The sequence below is a fragment of the Prionailurus bengalensis genome, chromosome D1 (genome assembly GCF_016509475.1).
Source record: "Prionailurus bengalensis isolate Pbe53 chromosome D1, Fcat_Pben_1.1_paternal_pri, whole genome shotgun sequence".
Classification (NCBI taxonomy): domain Eukaryota; kingdom Metazoa; phylum Chordata; class Mammalia; order Carnivora; family Felidae; genus Prionailurus; species Prionailurus bengalensis.
Window position 1 is genome coordinate 105,879,690 of NC_057346.1, and position 25,494 is coordinate 105,905,183.

The 25,494-nt window shown below is 46.2% G+C and overlaps 1 protein-coding gene across 6 annotated transcripts; it reads right to left on the bottom strand.

Annotated features, from left to right (window-relative positions):
- Window positions 1-1,860: 1,860 nt before the first annotated feature.
- CPSF7 (cleavage and polyadenylation specific factor 7) lies at window positions 1,861-25,491 on the bottom strand. 6 transcript variants are annotated; one of them, XM_043581317.1, is made up of 10 exons: window positions 25,374-25,491; window positions 24,644-24,762; window positions 17,426-17,644; window positions 16,498-16,601; window positions 15,967-16,112; window positions 12,704-13,118; window positions 12,081-12,199; window positions 9,590-9,758; window positions 8,771-8,938; window positions 1,861-3,955 (listed from the first exon to the last, which is right to left on the bottom strand). In XM_043581317.1, the coding sequence occupies exons 2-9, from the start codon at window positions 24,695-24,697 to the stop codon at window positions 8,776-8,778; spliced, it is 1,389 nt and encodes a 462-aa protein (XP_043437252.1). In that variant the 5' UTR covers window positions 24,698-24,762; window positions 25,374-25,491; the 3' UTR covers window positions 1,861-3,955; window positions 8,771-8,775. The 6 variants fall into 6 exon arrangements, with proteins under 6 accessions (XP_043437252.1, XP_043437249.1, XP_043437251.1 ...); XM_043581314.1 differs by having other exon boundaries at window positions 15,940-16,112; XM_043581316.1 differs by having other exon boundaries at window positions 25,301-25,423.
- Between the last annotated feature and the right edge of the window lie 3 nt (window positions 25,492-25,494).

Below are 25,494 nucleotides of genomic sequence, written 5' to 3' on the forward strand. Positions count from 1 at the left end.
CTTTGAAGAAGTTGCTGGCATCAAACTGGACAGGAACTTTTTCCATGGCCTCCCCGTTTCTTCGAGAGGTTCAGTGGTTAAGGTCACTCTCCTGGCAACACAGATAAAGGAATGAAAGACTCTGTTGAAGTTTAGAGTTGGCTTATAATTTAAAACGGACCTTAGAAATGAATCTAATCCCCCACCTTGCAGGCTTAGCGACGAGGAACAGCCAAGCCTCACACACCTGGTTAAACAGCTGGAAATAGAAACCTTGTCTGAGGAGTCTCCATTTAGATCAAGCAAACTCTATTTCAACAGGTACCGCTTGAGGATGAGGAGTGGTTGAAAATGGGGATAGGCTACAACAGGAAGTCCCCTCATTTTTTCATGCTTATCTGGGAGCTTCGTGCCTCTCACTTCCTGTATGGCTCCACCCATGTTCAATCTTCCTGGAGCTTGTTGGAACCACCTGTGCGGGTACAGTCACACCAGAGTAGAAAGAACATCACTCAACAGACACCGAGGCAGCAGAGGACAGGAATGAGGACAGCTAGCCTTTCAGGGTCAGTGTGGTACAGTGGAAAGGACCTGAGTGAAGGAGCAGGCCGTGGTCACAGGTGCTGGTAGAGACCTGCTCAGATATTCACACTCATGGCTAGAACTTGTCAAGTGACTGCAGTGGCCATCTCTAGAGGCTGAGTTGTGGCCCAGTTCAGGAAGCACTTTGGACCCACAGATTCAGGTTTCTGGCTCTATACCCTGACAGCAATGTGTAGGAGACTACTGTCCCATCCAGGGCCTGGCAGAGTATATTTTAATCCATGCTGCGATCCTATGAGGCAGAAAATCAACTTGAATATGAAGTCAACTTGTGTCTGAGCGCATTTAGCTTAAAAAGTAAGAGTTGGGATTTGAACCTAGAGTAACCCAAAGGTCATCCCTTTCTGTACCACCATGGTAGCTCTTCGATGAAGGATGGGTTTCCTTCTCTAAGCCACCAGTCCTCACGCTTTACTTTACATAAAAGTCATCTGGGGCATAAAAAGTAGGTTTCTAGATTTCACGTAGAAGTGGATGCAGGCAGAGAAGAGGCACTTTTAGCAAGCACAGCACGTACCTGAGACGCAGGGGACCACGTTACCGGCCTGGACTAAGCACACTTACTTCCCTCACGCTGCTTCTGGTCATAGAGCTTCTGGGGCTCTCCCTCCCCCTGGAAGTGTTTTTTTTATGCCAGTCTTGCCTGTGCTCGTCCCAATACTCATTCACTATCACCTGATCTCTGGTTCATCTTTTTATACATGTGACTCTCCTCTTGCTCACCTGGCTTTCTGGAATTCCAAGGAACTGACTCACAACACTTGGCTGAACTTTCCAAATGTGTACTTCCCGACGTTTAGACAGCAATCCAGTTTCCAAAACACGTTCACGTTATCTCTGATTCTTAAGACACCCCTGTGTGGAAGGCAGAATAGCTGTTCTCAGCTCAGAGGAGACAGGCTATGCTGCTGTCAACAGCCAGGTAAACAGACGGTGGAAGCAGGCACTGCGAGCACACTTCCTAAGTCCGGGCAGAGGAATCTTCCCTTCCTGAGCGTGAGAACATCAGAACATTCTCCTTACTCTGAGCATGAATCTTAAAGGATAAAGGACTTGGAATGTTTCTTTCCCTAAGTTAGATGGCTAAGGAAGAAGGCTAAGCCTCAAGGGGGGCACTTCCAAAGGTTTGCACTAGAGGCCTCCTCGGTGCACCACAGGCGCCCGGGTGCCCGCCAGGCGATTCCAGCCGAGGGCTCAGGGTTCCGCTACCATCCCACAGACTCTCCATCAGCCCATGCCCACGTCCCAGACACCTCAACAAATCTATTCAATGCAGAATCCATAAAACAGCTCACACCCCATTTATTATTTAAAAATATTTTGTTACAAAAGGAAAAAAATACAATGCAGTATAAAAGATTGACAGCGTCATCAAGTTTATTACACAATTTTCAACCTATCAGAAAGACAAACAAATCACCGACAACAGGGGGACGGGGCCTTGGCTTTTTTGAGGGCTGGGTTGTTTTTTTTTTTTTTTTTTTTCCTTTTGCTATCAGGAAATAAAACTAAAATTTGTGTCATTGAGTAAAAACAAAACAAAAGTGGGGAGAAAAAAATTCTCCGGGTAAACGGCTTTTCTGGTATTCTATATATTTTCTTCCTTAAACTGTCACCTTACTTGGTTTTCTCTACATTTTAAAAAGACACCCGGAGCTGCTCTTGAGGATAAGCACATCACTTAACACTTGGCCAGTTGGGCGGGGGGCCGTGTTCTGAAGTGGAGGTGGGGATGGGGTTGGGGGACAGGGGGAAAAAAGCTACAAACCTGTAGCCTCTGTCCCAAGGGAATGTGCCTCTCCAACCCTGGGGGGACCCCTCACTGACTGATTGAGGGCTATGTCAGAAACGTGCAGGGAACAGAGGAAGGGTTCAGTCCCACTCAGTCTCTCCCCTCTGAGCCAGAAGGGTCTCCAGTGACCCTACGTCTCACATGCCAAGTCTCATCTCACACGCCACGTCTCTTCTCGTGTCGGATGTCACATGCCCTGTAAATGCAGGCAGAAACAGCACCCATCGCCCCATGGGTACCACAGGACCCCGTTGCCGCTTCTTCCTTCAGCAGCAACCACATCACAACTTAGATGTTATGGGAAAAGCAATTCCATTTGCCTGTGTAGAAAACGGCCCCCAGAGTGGTGGTCCTTAGAACTGTGAGCTGAACTCATTCAAGTCAGGCTCCACTTCTTCCTTGCTCCCCATTAGAGGCAGGAAGTGCCTCCACGTAGAGCGAGGGGAGCTATTAAGTCAACAGTCAAAAGGTGGCAAGACACCACATTTGTGACTTTACCTGCCTACCAGTGCCAGGTTATCCCACGGTAAGTAAAGGTATGTACCTGGAGGATGTAAGCCCCTGCTCACATCGAACCTGAAAACAGAAAAGCCTATGGAAGTAGGCTCTCTCTTGCCCAGCTTGCCTCCTCTCCCACTCCTCCTGGTACTTCACAAGGGTTCTTCGTTGCTGAGGTCCGATGTCCCCATCTCCCAGTGGCAGTATCTTCCTCTAAAACAAGGAAGCAGCCTTCTTGGGGGAGGGGCTCCACGTGTGAAATGGAAAAGCCCCAGGAAAGGGAACACCTAGTACAGCTGGTTATTGCAAGAGGCGACCAAGCACGAAGCAGCAGAGGGTGGTAAGTGGCGCTGCCGGCTCCCCGGCAGAAAGCGACCTCAGGGGCCTTCTCTGCTCAGGAGGGGCAGGTCCACTGAGGCGGCTGGGCGGCAGGGGGCCGGAAAGGTTCGGCCCTCTGGGAGGTCAGGGAAACCAACCGTCAATATGTAAGAGGGAAACGCAAGAACAGGAGAGGCTTCTCATAAGGGAATTTCTGTTCTCAGGGTCCCTCTCAAAGGGCTGGGAGGGTAAAGGAGTTAAACAAAGAAGTGGTATGTTAGCAAGGGGTTTGGACCCTCTTGGCCCCATCAAACCTAGTGCTGAGGGCAGGACCCCGGGCGGATTTTGGCGCACCCAGTCCCTCTCCCAGATCCTGCAGGGAGGATCCATCTTCTTTGGGAAGAGAGCCTTCCCGCCAACCTCACCACTGAACCACTCCTGGAGAACCAGAAACTCCTACGTTTCCTCGGACAGAGCACCATTCTCTATGGAGACCAGGGGCCTGGACATGTTTTCTTCCTGTCTGCCACCCCTCCCAACCACACGAAGTCTTTAGGTTCGTTCCCCTGACAAACAGGAGGTGTGGGATTGGGAGGGCCGCCAGGCAACCTTCAATCCTGTAGGGCAGAGGGTATTCCCTGGGTGTCTGAAGGGGGTTAGGGGCTTGGAGGAAGGGGGAGGGGTGGAGTGGCCTCCGTCCTTTAGTCCTGATCAAGGTGAGGAGATGCAAGTCCATTAAAAAAACATTTGCTTCCAACCAGACTCCTGCAATGAGAACATCAGAAGAAAAGAAAGAAAACGCAAGTTAGAGGTTACTTTCCGAATGATGGGCTTCTATGAATGACACTGGCATTTTTCTCAAGTTACCACATACGAAGTAGCGCATATACACGGACCGCAAGCCTGGGAGGGTGAAAGCAAGCAAGCAAGACTGTCCGGGGGCGTCCGGCACTGTGAGCAGCGAGGGAGAGGCTGCAGGAGCTACGGTGAGCAGAAAGAGAAAGCAGGGGCATCTCACTTTGAGGTTAGGGGGAAACAGACAATGAAAAGAGCTCTCAAAGCAGTTTGATTGGAAAGTAGGCTTTGGCTGGAAAAGTACGGAAACTCCAACATTTCAAGAAAAGCTGCTCTAAGGGAATATGGGGAGTTTAAAGCCTGTTTCAGAAAATCTATTTTGAGCAAGTCCTAGCTTACCTTAAGGAGAGGGGTAAACATCTGGAAACGGGAGGCACAAGGGTTAAGAAAACAAGCAGGTACACGACCAAATCTACGACTCCAAACACCCAGGAGGCCCTGTCAGGGAGCTTGTACTTACACAGGAGACTCCTATACTTTTCTTTTAAAGAAGCCCCGTTTAAAACAGACTCCAGTGTCTACGAGAACACTTGTGGAGGCACACGTGCAAAGAGCCAGGGATGTTCTAAGCTGTACTAAAGGGATTTTAAGTCTTTACCCAGATGACAGCTCTGAGTGAGGGACCAAGAAGCATCCTAATACCAAGCAAGAGTGATCTGGCCAGGCCCCAACAGAAAGCAAGGAATGGAAGTAAAAGAATCGGCAGTTACCATCCAAGAAACCCAAAAGCACAAGTAAGAACTTCTGCCCAACAGTAAGGTACTGCTAAGCTACTTGCCACATCGCTACCAAACTTACAAGGTCCCTAGTACGTTCAACTCTGTTCCAATGCTGCAGTACCAGTAAGCAGGGGGGTGGGGGGGGTGGGGGTGGGGTGAGAGGTAGCTGGATCAATCTGACCATATAAGACAAAATTAACCACTAACAGGAAAAAGGGAGATTAAATTTGGGCTTAGGATGTCTACTAATGGCCAAACCAGCAACACAGCCTCCACACAAATGCTCACTCTTTATGTATGCACTTCTGTGACCTAGAGGAGCTATCCGAGAAAAACACATCCACAAGCTACCTGATCCTTCTACATTCTGAAATGGCACTATTTCGGCTTGGGATCTTCAGAATCTGTTACAGAAGCCTGTTTTCCGGTTTCTCTAAATACCTGTGCTGGCAGATGTCTGTCTCATTTTCTATATGGGAAAACTGAAGCCCTCAGTGCCTTCTCCATTTCTCACCAGTGGGGTTTCTGAATCTCTGCATCGGATCAAAACTGAACACAATGTTTAGTTTTCACTGGACCAGGAGGATGGGAACGAGGTGAGAATGACCATCTTAAATAGGATAATATCCCCAAATAATGAGCCAATAGCCAAGAACTACAGGAAGTTGAAGCCAAAGCCACAGATTACCTAAGAATATCCTCAAATTCCAAAGCATACACCTGTATACCCCAAAAGAGATGTAATTTGGGAACTGTCCCTACAAAGCAAAACATGAAGCATAACTAGTACATCAGGAGACGTAAACTGTAGCACCCAATTCTTAGAGGTTACGGTTACATCTGCTGGTAATGTTTGGATGTGGGCAGAAGCCAAAGTGGGCCAATCAGACTTCGTGCCCCAGTGCTGGTGTCCATCCTGAGGAAGGATGGAGAAAAAAGGTTGCTGTTCAATTGCTGCCTCTAGACAGAAGACACCTTTTGCTTTCAGGAAACACCTGTCTATACGATATAAACACTATTCTTTTCGAACTAAAAGGTGTTGTACATAGAACCTGCGAGGTTCTCCAGATATATGGACCCATGTACATCTCCCCAGCATGAGATCTCCTACGTCACAACTTGGCGACTGCAGATAGAACGAAGAGTCCTTAGGATGAGGATGTGAGAAACTGACATTTTTGGGGTGTCTCAATCAGTTCTTTGGACTAGTTATTCGGAGGGAATAACCAACGTATCTAAGGGGTAAAAAATGGGGAACTGGGAAACCCGTCGCAGAGTTCCTTTTCCTTGTCTTGTCATAGGCCTGCACAGGCCAAATGACTTTTCTGGGTACTGGGTTAAGGGATTCTTCAGTTATCCAAATGGAATCACCCTCCTAATGGAAGAAACAGTCCCATTTTACAGGTGGGAGAAATGAAGCAAAAGGACAGCTATAGTCTCAGGTTCAGATGTTCAGTCCCCAAAGTACTAATTATCAGTGGATCTCACAAGTTCTCTATCAAAAGGCTGTGAAAAGCAAAGCCACCAGGAATGGTGACATGCAGGGACATGTTCTAACTGCTGAACTGAATGTAGCCCCAGAGACTACAATCCGTGCTCTGCACTGACAAGTGCCTCCCTCGTCACTGTTCTCCTAGTCCCCACTCTGAAGGACCTACACTGTGAGCAGCAGGATTGGGGAAGGGGGGACACTGGACCCACAGCAACACTAGCAACTGTGCTAGCTCAAACAAGAGAAGGGAGATGCTGCCGCTGCCACCGAAGGGTGAGACAGGGACAAAGGTCTACCCCAATGCCTAGCTCTCCTGCCCACTCTGAGGCCAAATTAGCCAAGGGCTATTAGCAGCTCCACCTCCCCTCAAGTCTGTTTTTCTGGAAGATATATGGGCACCTTCTCAAACTCAACCTGTTGCAAAATCTAGAAAGAAGTATCTGGAACCCACAGCCTAACTGTTGATTTTATGTGGACTACCTTAGATTTCAGTGATCTCAAGCACTCTAAAATTTTGTGGAATAAATAAGTGGTTTAAGAACAGAGAAGGAGGGGCGCCTGGGTGGCTCAGTAGGTTAACTGCCTGACTTTGGCTCAGGTCCTGATCTCATCGTTCATGAGTTCAAGCCCCACATCGGGCTCTCTGCTGTCAGTGCAGAGCCTGCTTCAGATCCTCTCTCTGCCCCTCTCCCACCTCTCAAAAATAAAACTAAAAAAGAAGGGAAGCAGTTAAAAAGTTTCACTTTTCATTTTCCCACTTATTCGTCTCCTACAAAAGATGACAGAAAAGAATTTCCAGCTCTAACTGCTTAAATTAATGGCAGATAATGCCAAACAACAAAGTAGAAGGCGGCACCACGTAACAGAACTTTCTTGTTAGCAGGTTGTCAGCAGGCCTAACACCACAGTTTCTGTCTACAGTCCCACCATTGCGTGTGAAGCATAGGCACTCTCAGGTAGCGGGAGGCTTTCTTTCCCCTTCTTCATCCAGTCATCCATCCAGCCACCCCTCAGACACGACAGAACCATTCCTAAGCCTCACCCCTCCTCACCCTGTTACTTCAGACCAACCAAACTGGCAAAAAAACCCCGGGACACCTTCGTAACACACTTGACGTGAAACCACAATGTTGAAAAGAGCCCCCCCCGCCCGGTCACCTGGGTCACTCAGTAGCCTCCGGGGAACCATTAACAGACCACCATCCCAGCCAGAGTGTAGACTACCGCTAAAGGTCTCCATGGAAACAGAATCAACAATCACTCCTGCTTGCTTATAGACTAGAAACAATCTTCATTGGAAGTATTCTTTCAGTTGGGATTACTAAGCTGGTAGGACATAACTGGGAACTATGGGGCCCCTGCCCCCATCCCCCAAGGTCTGTCTGAGAATGAAGACCGAGAAAAAGCAGGGTTGAGACATGTGGAGGGATGAAGTCCTGAGGGCACAGCTGGAGCCCCTGGATCCAGCCTACCCTTACTCAACTTCTCCATTACCTGAGTTAAAAAGTTCCCCCTACCACTCTTCTGCTTTTGCTTTGGAAAAAAACAAAAAAACCAAAACAAAAAAACCAAAAAAAAAAAAAAAACCCACATAGGACTGTCAATGAGATTTTTTCCCCCCAAAACAAATGTATCCTTCCATTGAAGTATCCTCCACACTATTACATTAAATATGATTTTTTTTAGATCAGCCTTCTCCTCTGACTAAAGTATCCTGAGTTTCAAAATCTTTTTAATAGATATTAATTCTTAAAATCATTAATGCTATGCCTTTTGAAAACTAACAAGAAGGCAATGGTCTTACTTTTTGTCTTGGTCAGTTCTCCTGATTTCTTACTTGCAAGTTTGGTGGGGTGACAACAGAAGTGGCTATCGTCTATTGAGAACTTGGTATGTGACAAGTCCTATGAGCGCTAAATGCTCTACATGGACTGTCTCACTGAATTCAACAATTCGGGGAGACAGCTGTTTTTATTATCTTCATTCCCAAATGAGGAAACTGAAGAACAAAGTAATAAGGCCCACAGGGGTGCCTAGGTGGCTCAATTGGTTAAGCGTCCTGTAAAACGTCCGACTCTTGGTTTCGGCTCGGGTCATGATCTCACGGTTCGGGAGATCTCAAGCCCCATGCGTGGCTCTCCACCAAGTGTGTAGCCTGTTTGGGATTCTCTCTCTCCCTCTCTCTCTCAAAATAAATAAATAAACTTAAAAACAACAACAACAAAGTAATACAGCCTGCAGACACTGTGCTCTCAGCCCAGACGCCATGCTGTCTCTCAGGTACGAGCCTAAGGCAGACAAGACACAGACAAAACCAGCACAATCTCAGGTCCATTTCAGGGTGAGTCTTCTCCAAACGAGCCCCAAATCTGCCCTCCTCAACTTCCGGTTACCTAAGTCAAAAGTCCTCCCTTCCCCTTTATTTGCTTTAAAGAGAGAGAGCAAAATCTTTGCCGTAAGTATTTTTCCTTTCACACAAGGTGTCCCGCAGCCAGGAACAGGGCCTCGTCCCACCTTTCTCAGTGGTGCCGGTCCCGCTCTCTATCCCGGTGCCGCTCATGCTCCCGGTTCCTTTCTTGGAAATAATCATCATGTCGATCTTCGTTATGAAGCAGGTCCCGATGCCTCCTGCTGCTCTCCCGGGACCGGCTAGGTGACCTCTCTCGGGATCGATGTCTTTTCCTATTAGAAAGATCCTTCAGCCTCACTCGGAGGACCTACCACACGCCTTCCAAGAGTGTTGTGTTTCGGTGTCTTCTGGTATTTGTCTGAACCACTTTTCTAGTTTGGGCCCAATGTCTGAGGATTTAGCTCTTTGAGGACTCGTCTTTTTTTGGGGAAACAGTAACAGTCAAGTTTGTTGAGATCTTACTAATGTATCAGGCACAGTGCTAAGAGCTTTACATGCTTCTCTCACCTCATCTTTACGACAGGTCGGTACGATAAGTACTACTGTTGTCCCCTTTTTAAAAATGAGAAAAATGAGGTTTGGAAAGCCGAGTGACTTCCATACTCAAAGTCACACAGGTACTTAGAAGCAGAACTGAGATTCAAATCCAAGCACGTATGGCTTCAAAGCCCACGTTCTTAACTATGCCAGTCTATCTTTATTCCTAAATAGCCCACTGCCTCACCCAACACAGGTTCCAGACATCACGTCATTTGTCAACACGGGTGTTTGACTAACTCCTTCCCCTTAAAGACGTTACAGGGCTAGATCTGCTCTTTCAGCCAGGGCCTTTCCAGACCCCCTGGGCTCTTTTCCTCCCCCTGCCAATCCCTGGAAGAGTGCTACTCAGGGCTGGGAGGCCGCGGAAGCAACCAACAACTCACCTGGACGAGCTCCCGCTGGCACCCACACTGTAGGACTTGGCTTCAATGCCATGAAGACAGTCCTTAAGAGAGGAGATGAGGACACGGCAACGCTCATCATTGGCGACCCGGGACTGTTTGATAACAGCAATGGCTGTGAGCAGCGTCTCAATCGCGTCACTGTAATCCCCTGACAGGGGAGACGGATGGGAAAGGCCAACGATGAGCAGAGGCAGTAGACTATCGGGACCAAAAGGAGAACTCAGGAGGACACAAATCAAGAGTAACTAGCTGTCCCACAGAACCATGGTAAAATGGACGAGGCAGAAGTGGCAGGTATAAAGCTGGATGGCACCTATATTCCAATGGTCTGGAATCAGACTGACGTTCTCAGATGTTGCTAGTGGATGTACAAACTGGTGCGTGGTTGTCTGAGGGCGACTGGACGATATCCGTTAAAATAAACAACGTGCATACTTTTCGACCCAGCAATTCTAAAAACGTTCTACTTCTCTTCACAAGTATGTATGCTTAACAACGTATGTTTCGGCATTATTTTGTCAAACTAGACATGACTTCAGTAGGGTCTGGCTATATGAATTATGGGACATTGGTTTCATAGAACACTACGTAACCGTTAAAAAGCATAAGATAAATCTGTAGGTAAACAGAGTAATCCACATAAAGCGCTTAGCACAGTGCCAGGCACACAGTAAGGGCTCAATAAATGTTAGGTATTAGTACATATTGATGTCCAGGATGTATTAATTTTTAAAAAGTTGCAAAACAGTATTCCATTTTTGTAAAAATAAAAATTACATGTATGCTGTCCTATACGCACAGAAAAAAAATCTGACACTAAATTGTAGATGGTCTTGGTGGTAGTCCTTGTATAGAGGACTTTCATTTATTAACAATGCACATTTCTAAGTCTGAATTATTTTAAATCTATAATCAGATGTGTGTACACATGCGTGTAACGTGTACCTAACACTTCTACACGTAGTGTGTGTGCGTATACATTTTTAAGTTACGCTGCCGTCAAGAACCAGCCCCTTCATTCCCCAAATATGAGCAATGCCTGGCTCAGGGATAGTGGTCACGGGCTGGGTACTTGCACGATGCTTTCCCAAGCTAAGTTAAGTGCATTACAGACCGAAGACAATGCAAGGGAAGCATGAAACCAGACAGGGGTCCAATGAGGAGGACTGGTAGCTTCCTCTGTGCAAGGCAGTAAGAACAGAACGGAAGCTGAGGAGGAACTGTGATTCTGTAGAGGTCCAGGCACACCAGGCTGTCAACTCTACCGGGGTGGGGAATTTTTGCTTATTTTGTAGGCATTCAATAAGTATTTGTGGTTTGAATGACTGGAATGAGAACAACAAAAAGGGAGGGAGATAGAGATTCAGTTATTGATCATCTCAAAGTGAAGGAGTTGATAAGGAAGAACAATGATTATTTCCCTTATACTCCTCTGTATATATCTGACTTTAGTTACAATGAGCACTGATTACTTTCTAATTTAAAAATCATTCAGATGTCAATGAATGTTTTGGGGAGGAAAAAAAAAAAGGAAATAAAAAATATAATATATATATTTATATATATATTATATTTTTTATATTTCCTGTCTTTAACCTACTCTGTGGATTATATATATAATACATATATAATGTATACAATATATAACATATATAATATATATACATATTATATTATATTTCCTGTGTTTAACCTACTCTGTGGATTCAAATTTGGCAGCCAGAGATGAGAAATTACGGAAAACAGACAATATTTACTGTTAACCCATTTCTTAGGAGACCTGACGGTCTACATTTACGTCAACATGGGAAACTCACAAGAAGGAAGTGAATATGACTAATATCATAACGTGAAACTCAGACCAGAACTCTATAAAGAACCGAAGATTCCATGCCCGGGGCTCTCAGAGTCACAGCTTCTGGTTCTGCCCACTGATTGCTGACAGCAGGGCCAAAGTCAGCCATTAGGGCATATCATGTCTTACGATGACACCCAACAGACCTCCTTATTTCTAGGATAGGCTACGTGGAGGCCACCAGTTCTGCCAACACCCCTGGATATAATGAGATTCCATAACAAACCACATCTAATTGGGGTATCAGTCCTAAAAACCCAGGGTCTACACTTGGCACTGCAGACACCAGATCCCCTGATCAACCACTGAGATCTCCACGAGGCCAGGAATTTCATTCTACAACAAATACTATAATGAGGTATTATTAGTCATTTATGACCTAGGCACGAAGTTTGTTTTCATGGGGCAGGTGTAGGTACAGGTTCAATAAATAACACCAGTGGAGCTTCTGCAAAGCCACAAAATCAGGTTATATATACTGCTTCTCAAAATGTGCCACTTTTGAGACTCTAACAGTGCTCCAACTTTATCTTACGGAACTTCCTGCCAATGGAAATGACAAAACCTGGGAAAACCAAAGGTAAGGAGAAGACAGCAAAGGTAAGGGTGAGTTACCTGCACTGGCTCCAGATACCGCTTTGGAAATGGCACTGCTGGAAATCGCTCTATTTCGCTTCATGATCTCTTCAAATTCTGCTTCGCTCACTGTGGAGGGCGGAGGGCCCGAATCTCGGCTGCACAGAAAGAACATTTCTGATTGCCCACACCCCTTATTATCTTTACCATACCCTACAGTACGATGTCACTTAATCATGCTCTCCTATATAACGTCTTAAGTGGTTCTCACCCTGTTCATATTTTATGTGTTCACATTCTCTTCAAGGACAGGACTGACATCGTGTTCTTTTCTAATTTTGGCATGACCCAATAGCACTAGGCATTCCCAGCATCCCTAATAGCCACTTATGGTGCTCAATTTAATCAAGCTCCTTACAAAGGGATGTGAAAGGCATGGTTTGGGTCAAGAGACTAAGATGCAACCAAAACACCAAATAAAAAACGTTACCTAACAGACGGTTAACTACTTCCCAGGACTCAACACTGTGGCAACAGAGTTTCCACAAGGGAAAACACAAGAATTCACGCTGACTTACTTCCTCAGGGAGAACAAAATGCTTAACACATGGTCTACCCTACTATACCTGGCTCAGATCAGAAAGGAACAAGATAGTCCTTACCTGCCATGGTGGTTATAGGGTGCTGAGGCCTTCATGTAAGTATCTGGTGGAGGCCCCACTGTAGCATTTGGTGGGGGGAAGAAGGCTGGATTGAGGTGAAGGGCAGGTGGGATGGCCCCAGGGGGAGGTACAGCCAGATGAGGAGGTAATCGAGGAGGAGGGGGCATGAGATGCTGGTAGTGGATGCCAGGAGGAGGAGGAGGGACCCCAAAGCTTGAGGAGAGAGGGGGTGGCGGTGGAATTGGGGGTGGGGGCAGACCCATCAGGGGGAGGGCTGAAGGAGGGCGATTGAAGTAGGGCAGCACACTGGGGGGCTTATCCACACGGGCAGATGAGGGCACAAGGTTCTCAGAGGGTGTGGCCCGTCCATCAGCAGAATCACTAGAATCCCGGGAATGGGCCCGTGGAGGTATTCCTATGAAGCAAAACAGAACTAACATTACTGCCCAGGCTTTACACGTACCCACGGGACCAGCTCCTCCTTCAGCAAGAGTCCTCTGACACCACACTGAGGAAGGCGACAGGTAGCTGAGAAAGAAGACGAAATCATCGGCTCCCTTTTCTTTGGCCTCAGAAAAAAAGGCAAGCGAGTTAAGTCATAAACCCAGCCAGCACTATCACTCTAATTCTGTTTGTCAGAGAATGCTCTTTATCCAGAACTCTCAGTGCTCTACACTTAATTTATCCTCAGATTTGCTTTCAATTTCTAAATGCAGGATCCTAATTAACCCCCAAGAAAATGACCTGTTCAAGTATGTTCATTACTGTTCAGCTGGATTCAAGCAGACATGAAATCCCAGGGCCCTTCTCCTTCGACCAGTACTAGTTGATCTTAGACTAATGTGCTAACATACACTCGAAATTCTCTTTACCGTGGCACTATGGCCAGGGGATTTGGGAAAAGAGAAGGGAGGGCAGGGGACATATTTCTTCCAACCATATACTAAAACTAGCCACTGGGACGGGGAACAGACATATACCACAGAAGCCTTGGAGGTCAAGTTGAGAGGTAGGGAGAAAATGGGAGGTAAGTCAAGATAAGATGTGCCCACAGAACGAGCAGAAGGCACACAGCCGAGAGCAGGGACTCCTAGTAAAAGCTTAGTGAAAAACAAGCCTCACACCTGGGGAACTCCCACTATATTTCAGTGGCCCAAACACTGTACCCCACAGGGCAGCCTACCAGGGAACATCACCATAGCACCTTGGTATGGTGTTGTGCACAACAGGGACTCAAACGTGCTTGTATGCAGCTGGGAATGGGGTTGTAAACTGTCAAGTCACCCAGTTAAACTTGTTCACTCTCCCAATTTAACAGTCGACTCCAAGCCTGGTTAGTGTGGAATTGAACAGAAGAACACGATCACACGGCCTTAAAGGTCTTGCCGGGAGGCAGAGATGCCATTAGCAGTCAAATGTGGACAGAAAGGAGAGCGCTCCGTAAACTAACACTTGCTGGTAGACACAACTCCAGGTTCAAACACAGGGGGAGGGGGTCCATCACCCAGCAACCACCGAGCTTTCTTCACCGTAGTGTATCACCAGTGCCTGTCACGGCACACTTGTGCTTTTCATGCCTCAAACACACGGCAACTTGTCTCTTCCCTGAGTTCTCTCAAATCGAAGAAAGAGGTATTAGCTCGTGTGATCCTCTGAAAGTTCGTCATCTTCTCGGTTACTGTTCCCACTTCTGCACGGGTTCTGTTTTGTATCTATGGCTACAATCCCAAGAGCAGCAACCATTTTTATGCGGAGGAAGTCCACCAGCTGTACTCAGTGACTTAACAGAGCCCAAGTCTGTCAACATGACAGAGCAGACCACCACCACTCAGTCACTACCATTATTTCAGCAAAGAATGGGAACACTGAGTAAGCAGCCAGGTGGAGGTAGGAATGTTATCCCTAATGCGACTGTCAATTTATGCATCTTAGGAAAGTCAGAAGAGGGTTGAATTACATAAAGGCTCTGAAACAGAAACTTGAAAATTCAAGTTGTCAAGGAAGAAAAGTGTGTGCCTTTTAACCCAGAGCAATGGGAGCTCACACTACACCCATCTAGGCTCTCAAACTAGTTAAAAGAACAGTTTTTCCTGTGCAAGAGACAAGTAGCCAGATTTTCACCTTCAATCAATCAATACAAGGCGCTATCTTGAGAGCAGGACCTAAGAAATGACAGAACGTAGGCGGTGAGTCTGTCCCCCTCCCCCACCACCCCCGCTGTCAGAAAAGAAAAGTAAAGCCAGTTGGCGGCTTCAGGCAGGGCCTTGCAGGGTGGCTGCACCTGGTGAGGTCAGGACAATCCAAGGTCTGGTCCTCAGGTTTCGCAGGTTCAGAAACTCGATTTTTAACAGTACATCCAGGGGTGATTGTACCCTAGGAAACTGATTCACGCTAACCAAACTCACAAGAGACTGATTCATAAACCAGAATGCCAATTTATTAATTTACAATGAGAAATATAACTGCCAAGCAGACCGGAATACTTGTGTCGGCTGGTCAGCGCATTCTCTTCCCAGTAGGAGAGCCTAGTTGGGAAACCAAATTAGTATCAGAAGGTGGCTTGGTGAGTACAGAATCAGAACAAAGGGAGCAAGGTGAACTTAAGTGATACCATCATCAAGCTACGGTAGTAAATATGATGCAGCTTTATTAGTGGGAAGGATCTGCCAAGCAGACTAAAATACCTGGTCACCGAAAGGGCACCCTCTCCCCCAGACAATGCTAGAAAAACACTGTGAAATTCTTATCTTCCAGCCCTCCTTTTGGTTGATTCCTTACAGAGCACCCTTCCAATATAGGTTTATGACAAGATTATAGCCATCTTTTATACCTATTACCAACACATTAGGGTGGCTGCTGCTTGTTAATTAATAGAGGGCACAGGTTACAATTAAGCGCATACACTGATTTTTTAGATAGAAACACGTAATTTAGAGTTGACAGGAACTTTAAACATCACGTATCTACTTCAGAGAAGGGAAGAGGTCCTAAGCAGTAAAGTGACTTGCCCAAGGTCACACAATGAGTTAGTGGCAGAACCAAACTATAACTTGAACCTACCTCTCAGCACAGTGTTCTTTCTTGTACACAGCCTCAAGTTTGGGTCTGCTAACTGACCGCGCCACCACCCATAACCCCCACCACCCACCCCCGCGCCCCACACTGTAGGCAGAGCCCACAACACAGCAAACAACCCCACAAACTTGCCCCCCTTCAGACAGATGGTCTCCACGTACCCCCTCTTGGGACTCGGACGCACTCACGTTTCCGAGCCTGTGCCTCAAACTGTGACAGGTTCTGCCGGGTGGCCGGCCTCACGTCCACTTTTTCTCCATTAAGAACTTTTCCTGGCAGGAGTTCCAACAATTTGTGGACAGAATTTTCAGAGGCTACCACCACCTCAGCATACCTTGGGGAAGAAAAATTGAAAACGAGTGAGATCTACTAGCCGAACAAGAGAGGGACAAAGAAACACTCTTCCGCTTTTAGTGAAAATTGGTAAAGCAAAAGAAAGATTTCTTGCTAATATAACATATACAAAACCACCCTTGATAAAAAGGTGTCACCCTTTAATCTTCCTATTTATTTGGAATTAGAAATCAGCTTTCTTCGCCCCTCAATGGATGGACATTGTTACACTGCAGCTAGGTCCCCATTCTACAGCAGTGTGCCAAAACCAAGGAAATGATCCTGGCCAGGGGTAGGAGGGATTAAAATCCAGGGTCCAAATACAGTGTAGATCTGTTATCCTAACGGCGACAAGCTAAAAGGGGCTTCTCAAATCCAGACCTCACCCTTTGGACTGGCCATTTGCTCGATTCTCTGCAAATTTCAACTCCACCACATCATAGACTCCTATAGAGCGAATAACCTGGATCAGCTGCTGGTCTGTAGTCCACTGGGGCCGGCAAGATGGAAAAGGAAGAAATGTCAACAGCTACACCCCCGCCCCACCTAGAATGTCCCAAACCCCTTCACCAAACCTAGGATTCTAGTCACAACCACGACCTCCCAGAGAAACCCTAAAGCCCATCAACATTTCAATTAGTGCAGGCTTTTCTTATTATCCTCATCCATACAGAATCCCAAAACTTCCCACCCCCTCCCCAATCCCCGTCTTTTGAGATTAAGAAGATTAAAACCTATTTTAACTTTGACTGCCATTTGGACTGGCTGGTCATCGGTTCAAACACTGATTATTAGCAGCTTTAATTACAGAGCTGACAGGCTACAGTTTGACCACTATCAGGAGTATGTTCATTTTCTAATTTGGGCTCTCCCTCTACCAGTCCCAAAACATGTTATACAAGAACTTTTGCAGAACAACAATCAGCACCTACCCCAAGTATACTAGAACTATCAAGGTCTTTGATCCCTGTCACCCATCGTTATCAAAGGACCGTCTAATGACCACCAAGAGTTCAAGGTGCTCATTCTGAAATCTCATCCCACAGATGACCCTACTGGACATAAAGCCCCAGGGTCAGGGGCATTAACAAGATGGCAGAAAAAGCAACTACCCACTTAATCATTGCTTTCTTCGGCACCAGTACGTCCTCAGGATAGTTCTCTTTCAGAGATCAATCCAACCTGATCCCAGGAAAAAGAAATCCAACCCCATCAGAGCACAAAACAGTGCAACAGTGGTTTTTGAAAATGCCATCACCTCCCAGTGCTCTCCCTCCAGCCTACCCATGGGCCTTTTTGGTTCCCCATGCTCACCCAGGAGAAGCTGCCCACATAGACAGCAGCTCGCCTATTACGCAGGCCACTGTACGTGTACAGGATTGCAGGGCTCTTGTTATTGGGCTTGGGAGACGGCTCCTGGCGAACAGGGGGAGGTGGCTCAGTGCTGCTGCTTCTGTCATCTGAGGGCTGTGAGGTGGCTGTCAACACGTCATCATACAGGTCAATCTGATCTGTATTGTTGAACTCCGGGTCCTAAGAGATGAGGGGTTGACAAAGGTGGGTTTGCAGACCTTCCACTGGGTTCATTCTATTTCATTCTAGTTCACTTAGAATCCATGGTCAAATACTTCAAGAAACAACGTGTAAAACTTCTTTGTCCTACTCCAGGAAACTAGGTAAGAATAATTTCCTTTTAAGAATAATATTTCACTTAAAACCATTTCATTGAATTATGCTTCTGTAGGTTTTTCTTCTAAGACCCTGTTAGTAGTCTGCGACGTTTCCAGCTTCAGCCAGCTGTGAGAATCAAAAAGTCATGGTGATTAAACAAGCAAACTAAGAATGCATAAAGATGCACCTGCTACCGCTACCAAAGAGGTCAGCTTCTAAAGGCCACATCTAAGACACAGCAATGAAAACTTACTTTCACCATCTCATGCTGCTTCCACAATCATGAGTTACACAAAACTTACTACTCTATTTAATCAGAAAGACAGTATATTCATTTAGAAGGAAAAAGCATATGAAAGTGGAAACCAGAACGCAAAAAAGAATTGGGAGTTACTTGTTTAAACTTTTACATTTACACAAACGATTTAGAGAGGCCCTGAAACTCAGTCCACAATCCCGTCTTTCTACTAACCACCAAAGAAACTTTAAAAAAAAAAAGGGGTGGGGGGAGGAATAACTCTGGGAGATTTTCCCTTACTATTTCTCAAATGACAATGCAGGTCCAATACATTACTATGACACTTATATGAGAGATTTTTGGGAGGAACACCAAAGACATTCAACGATACACAAAAACAGTGAAGTTCTCTAAAATAGAAGGGCAGAGGGGCGCCTGGGTGGCTCAGTCGGTTAAGCGGCCGACTTCGGCTCAGGTCATGATCTCGCAGTCCGTGAGTTCGAGCCCTGCGTCGGGCTCTGTGCTGACAGCTCAGAGCCTGGAGCCTGTTTCAGATTCTGTGTCTCCCTCTCTCTGACCCTCCCCCGTTCATGCTCTGTCTCTGTCTCAAAAATAAAATAAACGTTAAAAAAAAAATTTTTTTTTTAAAATAAAATAGAAGGGCAGAAAACAGGCCAAGCCCCCATGGCCCTAACTGTGTCACGGTTAGCATTTACAATGTGGACACGTACTCTGAAAGACACGTGAAATATACTTTGTGTGTATGTGATCTATTGCTGTTATGGACTGAATGCCTGTGGCCCCTCTAAAGTGCATATGCTGAAACCCTCTTCCCCAGTGTGATGGTATTAGGAGGAGGGGCCTTTGGGAGATAACCGAAATTAAATGAGGTTTTGAGGGAGAACCCTCATGAAAAGGATTAGTACCCATATAAAAGCCAAGAGAAAGCATGCCTGCTTTGTATCTCTGCTCAGCCTGCTGGCATTCTGCACCCAGAAGAGGGCCCTCACCAGAACCCAAACCTGATTTTAGTCTTCCAGTTTCCAGAACAGGGAGATACATTTCTGTTGTTTATAAGCACTGTTTGGTATTTTGTTATAGCAGCCTAAGTTAACACTATATACCCCCAATCCTAAAACCACAAGAACTACTGCCAAGTGACCTCAACGTTTCAGATTTTGCAATGTTATCTCAGAGAGCTCTTTTTAAGGATCAGTGTTTTCTCAGATAACGTTCTAAAACATCCCGACCATGCTAAAGATGCTGCTGCCAACATGACAGAAGTTCAAAGTGTTTTAGGGGAACTACAGCTCATCATGTCATTGCTGTGTTTTTAAAAAGGAAACAAAGAAGAACCTACGTTAGGTAACTTGTCTACTTCTCTGAAGGAGAGCACTTCCTATGATGTAACTCAGGATAGGAAGTTCCAGTAACTTTCTCTGTTCAATTCCATCATAACAACTGCAGATTCTAAAATGAGACTAGAGAGGAGACTCACTACAAGATTCTTTCCTAGACCTATATACCATCACAAAGTTCTGGAAACAATTTTCTAGTTCCTCAGTTCATCTGAAGAACAATGGAAGAACGTGCACACAAAAATAGCATTACTGGACTGTTCTGGTAGTGAAGGGGGAAAGGGTTCTACTCCCTGAGGCATGTAAATAATTCCAAATATTACAAATACCCTAAAAACCCCTATAAGAGGAGCGTATACACTTGCTAAAACATCAGAAATAGGATGGCAAAAGAGAATAACCTTTTTTTTTTTTAAGTTTATTTATTCAGGGGCTCCTGGATGGCTCAGTCGGTTGAGCATCCGGCTTTGGCTCAGGTCATGATCTCACGGTTCGTGAGTTCGGGCCCCGCATCGGGCTCTGTGCTGACAGCTCAGAGCCTGGAGCCTGCTTCTGATTCTGTCTCTCCCTCTCTCTCTGCCCCTCCCCCACATGCGCTCTCTCTCTGCCTCTCAAAAATAAAGAATACTGAAAAAAAAATTAAAGTTTATTCATTTTGAGAGAGAGAGAGCACACGCGAGCGGGAGAGGGGTAGAGAGAGAGAGAGAGAGAGAGAGAGAGAGAATTAAGCAGGCTCTGCGCTGACAGAGCTGGGCTCTGGGCTGGATCTCATGAACTGTGAGATCATGACCTGAGCTGAAACCAAGAGTTGGATGCTTAACTGTGGCACCCCAAGACAGACCTTTTTGGAGGTGACTTGTAAGTAAGAAAAGGAATTAATGAGATAAATAAGCACAAAAAGACTGTTCTAGATAGTCAATTTATAAGTAAGGATCTTCCATAAAGAGTATGTAAAGAACAGGAAGAGAAGCTAACACTGGAGAGCACAGGGGGGATAATAAGGGGAGTACAGCGAAGGGCTAAAAACTTGACAAACACAATGTGCGTAGAATACTTCACAGCTATTATGTCTCAGGAATTGCAACTCTAAACAAAATCATTTATTTCCTTATTCCTGTACTAAGTATGGGGATACACCCTTGTGGTTCAAAGGAAGAAGATGGAAACCGCTTGAGCCTCTTCAACGTTCTAATCCTTAGAGAGCAATAGTCCACACCAGAAATAAAAAAATTCATTTCTTTATTTACTGAGTGTTTCTTTATTTTTGAGAAGGAGAGAGAGAGTGTGTGCAGGGGAGGGGCAGAGGATTCGAAGCGGGCTCCACTCTCACAGCAGACAGCCTGACGTGGGACCCCAACTCACGAACCGTGAGATCACGACCTGAGTCAAAGTTGGGAGCTTAACGGACTGAGCCACCCAAGCACCCCACTTCTTAATTTAAATCGAGGATTTTGAAATGGAACTTAAAGGGAATAAAGAAACACACCATCTTGGATACTCAGTGGAACCAAATTAGGATTCCTTCCGGCACTATCTGTGATTCAGAGATGCGAATCTAAAAGTTGTAATACAAAAATCACCACTGATACTTGGGTAGTGAACTAGCGTGCAGATTTGGGCCAGCTCAGAGATCACATACGTGACCAGGAAACCTCCCATACCGCAAGCCTAGGCAAACAATCTACTCTTTTAGGGACCCTTAGAGAACACAGTAAGACTCAAATCCTGAAAAACCTTGTACATGATTACCTTACCACTTTAAGAAGCACAAAAGGATTCAATGAATCCAAAACTGTCACAAGATTCAAATGGTTTCCCTGGGCCATAGAACCTGGGAACTGTTCTGATGCACAGAACAGGCCTGTGGAGGAGTCTGTTGAAGAAACAACGTATCAAGTTGTGTCTGAATTTAAGTCTACTGGCAACACCAATTCATTTTAAGTTCTTGAGCTGGTAAGAGAAAAACAGATAAGGCCTTGAAGTTTTTCTGATTACCAAATGAGCTGGCGATTTACTCAGTGTTGAATTAGGTTAAAGCAAAATCTAATTCTACAAATTAAGGGAAAAATACAATGTTTTATGTGCACTGATGCCAAAGGTTTAGTTCCAGGGAGATTAAAAAGTATGTATTCGTATTTAAAACTGATTATATCAGGAAGAATTTTGTGTTTAATCGTATAGGAAGAACTGTGACGGTCTCAAGAAGCTCTTTAGATAAAAAACAACTTGCATGATTCTGAATTTAAGGAAGAACCTCTCCACCTGTATGTTCAATGTTTCTACCCTCCAACCCCCTTTTCCTGATATCTGAGAGAAGAAAGGTTAGCATTTATTTTTCTCAAAGCAACCTACTCAATGTTCCTTTTAATTGTAACTAAAGCTCAAAGTTTTTGGCTTTATGACGACTGTCTCCAGTCCTCACCTCATGCCTGCCTTCCTTGCCACTATCCACTGCCCTCAACCACCAGGAATGGAACGTCTTTTGAACACAGGGATCCATTTGTTCCCCATTCCCTCACTGGTCTTGACACAGTGCCTGGCAAACAGAAATTGCTCAATAAATACTTGATGGAAATAGCAAAGAGAACTGGGTAGTGTGCAAAGCACCTTGCTTAGCACAAGGAACAGAGAGAAACACTCAGCAAAGCGGCAGCTCTCACTCACTTTTCCAGAGTACCTCCCAGCCCAAGAGAGCAGCTGTGAATTTCAAGACTCCCGATGTGACAGGAGTAAAGCAGTTCGGCAAAAAGAGGCTTTTATAGCACGTTACAGGGGATCAGGGAGTCAGCACCACAGGGTTCCATCTAGAAACTGTTCATTTTGCCTGGGGACCAGAGTACCATGTGACAAGGTTCTTGAGAATGGGTTCTTGAGCTTGGGATGAATCCTTAATATTCTTAAAACATTCTAAAACACAATCTGTACTGGCTGCCTTCAGTCTAACCTTGCTTTTTACAATGCTTGCCAAACAAAACCTTAATCATTTCTTTAGCAGCCTCCCAATTACACTAAAACCGGCTTCACCAAAAATTTACTCATGAGAGGAGCACTCCTCCCTGGACCTTCCATAAATGGCCATGATATTCAAAATCTGTACTTCTTCCAACTTGCCAAGCATTAATTATTGTCTATTTGATACAAACGTCTACTAGATTCCACACACCATCTTTGGCCTTACACCCATAAACAAGTCTTTTTTTTTTTTTTTTTTAACCGTTTATTTATTTTTGAGACAGAGAGAGACAGAGCATGAACGGGGGAGGGTCAGAGAGAGAGGGAGACACAGAATTGGAAACAGGCTCCAGGCTCCAAGCTGTCAGCACAGAGTCTGACGTGGGGCTCGAACTCACGAACCGCAAGATCATGACCTGAGCTGAAGTCGGACGCTCAACTGACCGAGCCACCCAGGCACCCCGGGTCTTTTTTAACTAAAGACACAGGAGAACAAATTGTTGAGGCCAAAGACACGGCAGCGACCACTGGATAAGGTCTGTGCCTTGATTATACCCTATAAGTTATACTGCTTAACAAATTCTGAAATTCCATTTTCTAAGACCAAATGTGACTAAACCTATCCTGTTCTGCTCATTTCTCAAACTGATTCAGCAGCATGGTTATCTACCTATAGAGAAGAAAATTAAGGGGGGGGGGGAAGGGTTTTTATTAATAACTATCCTTCCTATCATGTACTAAAAACAAAACAAAAAAATGAAAACCACCCATAACTTGTAAAGAACAGTAAAGGTCTGATTCAAAGTAATATGGAAAACTCAGGAAAACAATGGTTGTAACTAAACTGATATACTGAACCTTTCTATTCAGCCATAATTATTTAACTTGTTGGAGCTTAAAAATTTTTTTCATGTATTTAGGTCAACATGTAGATGACTCCAGTATACCTGAGGAGACGTGGGAAAATGACTATTAAAGAGCATAACTGACGAAGCTGTATGATGGGTACAAGATCATTATACTATTCTCTCTACTTTTGTATTTTAACGTCTCCATGTTAAAATGGCATAACGTGTTAACTTTTTTTTTTCTTTAATGCAAACTTTTGCCAAGTGTACAGAACCTCTTCTGTTGCCTTGTATAAAAGTCAGGGTCCAACCAGGGCACTCTCCTTCCCTAGTCTCTACTTTTTACCCTCTTTCCAGGTTCTTGTGTGTATGCATTGAAAGACACCAATGAAAGAACAAGTTTCCTCAAGTAAAATGGTGCTGAAAACAACCCAGGCAAGCTACTACTAAGTTTTGAAAAGAGACTTTGAGAGGTGCCTGGGTGGCTCAGTTGGTTGAGTGACTGACTCCTGATTTTGGCTCAGGTCATGATCCCACGGTCATGGGATCAAGCCCCACTTCAGGCTCTGTGCTGAATGTGGAGCCTGCTTAAGATTCTCCCCCTTTCTCTCTCTCTCTCTCTCTCTCCCTCTCTCCCTCCCTCTGCCCCTCTCCCCCACTAGCACGCCCTCTAAATAAATAAATGAATGAATGTTTGGTAGAATTTATCAAAAAAGTAGAATAAAAAGAGACTTCAGAACATTCTTGAGCTTGACCTCAATATATTACTGTTTCAAGGGAAATCACCATGTAATGTTCCTTGACGTAACATAAAGAGATCAACAAATCCACAGGTCTATACCTGCTTTTTAACTGGTTTTCCCTCAAAACAATGAGATTCATCAATAAAATAAAATTTATTACACCAAAATGCCTACACACCGCTGAAGACTGGAGTCAAACTACTTACAGGAAGAAGTAAAGCCCAGCACAGTCGGAATGGAGCGTCAACTAATTGTTCAAGTATCTTTTATAGTGTGCTTTTGCACTGCCTCCTGGAGGAGGAGACTACGTTTCTCCAGCTGCCGTTTGAGAGAGTCACAAAGGAACGGGTATGAACACTGTCTTCACGAATACTACAGCAAACATAATTCTGGTTTTTAAGTGTGCTCAGTCTCTGAGCAGACTGGCACCCAACTCTGGCCTCCTGGGGGAGCAAGTTCCACAGGTTGATCCCCATTCTATTAAACCTGATTTTTATTTGCTCTTAAACCAAAGCTTGTAAAAGTAAGCCTGGAGGCTTAAAATTAACATAAAGCGGACCGGTCAGAAGTCTCGAAAGTCTCTGATGGAGGAAACATTTTAGACCCTACAGAGGGATGTTCAGGCCTAGCAAAGACTGCCATAGCCTGGAACCACCGCAAGTTTGGGGAAAGTGATTCCTCAGCTGATCCAGGAAAATCCAATGCTCCCGATGACCCCTCACCTGATTGAACTCCTCGTCAGCATATATATCAATCAAGTCCACTCCTTCTGACATGGCTCCGGAAGGAAGATCGCGAGCCCGGAGAACCGACCAAGTAAGAAAGATGCCACTGCGGTATCCTGGAACAGGCAAGAGTTAGAAGGCGTGAGGGTCCCGGGCTGGGAGGAGAGCAATGGTTGCCAACCTCCCGTCTCCAGAGACGCAGCATCCCGGCAGCCCAAGCTCGGTCCCACCCGCTCCGCCCCGCCCCCGGCCTCGCGCCGCCCCTCGCTCTCCCAGGCCGCCGGGGCTCGCGGGGCTCGCTGCCCATCACCCTCGGGCCCGACCCGAGTTGCGCCGCAGCTGCCCGCGGCGCGACGGGAAAGTCCAGGCCTCTGCTCCTAGGGGCCCTGGGACGGCGCTGCGAAGAACGACCGCGGCGAAGCCCGCTGCCCCAGCCCGCCGCACCTGCCTAGGCCCCAGAGCGGCCCCGGCTTGCGTCCCTGCGGGTCGCGGAGCTCCAGCCGCCTTCGCTCCCCACCCAGGCCCAGTCCTCGCCCCCGGCTAGGCCCGCCCCGCTCCCTCCCCACAGACTCGGCCCCGCGCCCTCGGCCTCCTCCCTCAAAGGCCCGCGCCTCCCTCCGCCCGCCGACTCCGGCTGCCCCAAACTCAACCGACCCCCTCCCAGTTTCAGCGCTGGCCCCGAGCCCTCTTCCGGCCCAGCCGGCCCCCGGCCGCGCGCCCCCGTTACCGGGAATATGGCGGCGGCGGCGGCGAGTCCGGACTAGGCCCGAAGCGCGCGAACCGCTCTCGGCCCCAGGTCCCGCCCCCCCCCGCCGCTGGCGTCACACGCACAGCCACTTCCGCCATAC

Bases quoted from the DNA above. Each gene is read 5' to 3' on its own strand.
- CPSF7 (XM_043581314.1), bottom strand. From the start codon at position 24,697: ATGTCAGAAGGAGTGGACTTGATTGATATATATGCTGACGAGGAGTTC. The intron at 13,119-15,939 runs GTACGTGGAGAC...TTTGCTTCATAG, and splicing joins CGTCCGAGTCCCAAGAGGGG to GAATACCTCCACGGGCCCAT. The intron at 12,200-12,703 runs GTAAGGACTATC...CTTTCTGTGCAG, and splicing joins CCCTATAACCACCATGGCAG to CCGAGATTCGGGCCCTCCGC.